General features: G+C 38.5%; 1 protein-coding gene across 1 annotated transcript; it reads right to left on the bottom strand.

Moving 5' to 3' along the window:
- Positions 1 to 444: 444 nt before the first annotated feature.
- Positions 445 to 1,476, bottom strand: LOC147474775 (uncharacterized). Its single transcript, XM_086585186.1, has one exon. It carries the CDS (start codon positions 1,474 to 1,476, stop codon positions 445 to 447), a length of 1,032 nt encoding a protein of 343 aa, XP_086441312.1.
- Between the last annotated feature and the right edge of the window lie 814 nt (positions 1,477 to 2,290).

The following is a 2,290-nucleotide window of genomic DNA, read 5'->3' as shown; positions in this document are numbered from 1 at the left end:
CCGATGATGTCCTGCTCTTTGACATGTTGCAAGGCTATCGCTTCTACCCACTTAGTGAAATAGTCAGTTACTGCTAACATGAATTTTTTCTTCCCTTTTCCAAGTACTAGAGGACCCCACAATGTCCATCCCCCATAAAGCGAATGGCCATGGGTTCGAGACACAGTGTAACTCCTCTGCTGGCACATGAATGGCATGTCTATGCTTCTGACATTGGATACACTTTTTTGCATATCGTAGACAGTCCCTCCGCATTTGTGGCAAGAAATATCCCTGCCTTGCAATCTTACTTGCCAACGATCTTCCTGCCGAATGATTTCCACATTCCCCTTCATGTATTTCTGCAATAATTTTCTGAGAATCTTCTGCCAATATACATTTTAAATGTGGTCCTCCTGGATTTTTTCGATACAGTTGATCGTCAATTAATAGATATCTTTTAGCTCATCCTTTTACCATTCTAGCCTTATTATTATCTGCTGGCAGTTTTCCTTCTGACAAAAACAGCATATAATCGCTCAACCATGATGCCCCCAACGTGTGTATTTCCATCACCTCTATATGTTTTATACTAATACTTGGAATTTGCTGAACACCGATATGCAACAGATAACCTTCCTCATTTTCGAGCATAGCAGCTACATATGCCAATACATCAGCATGTTGGTTTTCTCCCCTATCGAGATGCTGAAAAATAATCTTCCTGAAATCCTTGAGCTTTACTCTCACCACATTCATATAATCTATCATGTTATCGCATTTTACAGAATATCTTCCATTGATCTGGCTTATCACCAACTGAGAATCACTGAAGACCAATAAGTCTTTGACGTTTAATGATTTAGCCATCTCCAAACCTGTTATTAGAGCCTCATATTCCGCTTCATTGTTCGACGCATGAAAATCTAAAGTAACTGCTGACTCGAGTCTTTGGTTTTCTGGAGTTATCAGAATAGCGCCGATACCACATCCCTTTTGCCCTGATGATCCATCTACAAAGAGCCTCCATCCATTTGTGCCAACCCAAGGATCATCCTCATCCATTGCATTATCAGGCTCTTGTAACAGTAGACGATTATCTTCTTTAGCCTTCCAATCTTCATTTTCTGCAGGAAAATCTGCTAAGAAATTCTCTAAAACTTGGCTTTTCTCTGATACTCTATTCCTATATTCAATCCCAAACTCATCAATAAGAACTGACCACTTCGCCATTCTCCCCGACTTAGCTGTCTTAGCTAAGGTTTGTTTCAAAGGAAGATTTGTCATGACCACTACTGAATGGGATTGAAAATAAGGCTTCAGCCGTTGAGTATAATATAGGAGAGCTAACGCATATTTTTCTAACATTGAGTATCGAGTTTCAGCTTCGAGCATTGTTTTAGACTGAAAATACACAGGTCGCTCAGCTCCATCTTCCACTTTGACGAGTACTGAACTGATAGAGAAATCCGAAACAACGAGGTATAAGAATAACATATCGCCTTCTTCTAGTTTTATCAGAGTTGGTACTTCTTGCAGATACTTTTTTAACTCGGTGATTGCGAGTTCGCATTCCTCACCCCATACAAACTTTGTATTCTTCTTTAACAGTTTGAATAAAGGTATTGAGAGCTGTAATTCTGCCTGTAAGCTTTTGAATTTGCTTTCTTGTACTGGGCGAAGGCATCTGTTGGATAGCTCGAATCTAATCTAGATTAACATCAATTCCTCGTTTTGTGACGATATATCCAAGAAATTTTCCTGAACTTATCCCGAAAGTACACTTTTCAGGGTTAAGCTTCATATTGAATTGTCGAAATATTCGAAACACCGTATCTAAATCTTGAACATGATTACTCGCCTTTTTTGAATTAATGACCATATCATCTATGTATACTTCCATAATATGCTTAATCAGATGTTTGAACATCTTTTCCACCAATCACTGATACGTTGCCCCTGCATTCTTCAACCCCGAATAGCATTCTAATGAAATAGTAAAGATCCCCCTTCAACAACAAATGTTGTCTTCAATTGATCTAATAATGACATAATAATATGGAAATAACTGGAATGACCATCGCAGAAACTCAACAATTCGAACCCAGTTGTTCTATCCACCAGTTCATCAATTCTAGGCATCGGATAATAGTCCTCCAGGCATTGTTTGTTAACATTTGTGAAATCAACACATATCCGAACCTTGCCATTCTTTTCTGGGACAAAAACAATGTTTGCAACCCACTCTGAATTATCAATCTCTTTGATAATTCCACATTCTAGCATTTTCTGAATTTCATTTTGTACTGCT

Source organism: Coptis chinensis, chromosome 9 (assembly GCF_015680905.1).
Source record: "Coptis chinensis isolate HL-2020 chromosome 9, ASM1568090v1, whole genome shotgun sequence".
Lineage (NCBI taxonomy): Eukaryota > Viridiplantae > Streptophyta > Magnoliopsida > Ranunculales > Ranunculaceae > Coptis > Coptis chinensis.
This window is presented reverse-complemented; position numbering and strand designations above follow the sequence as displayed.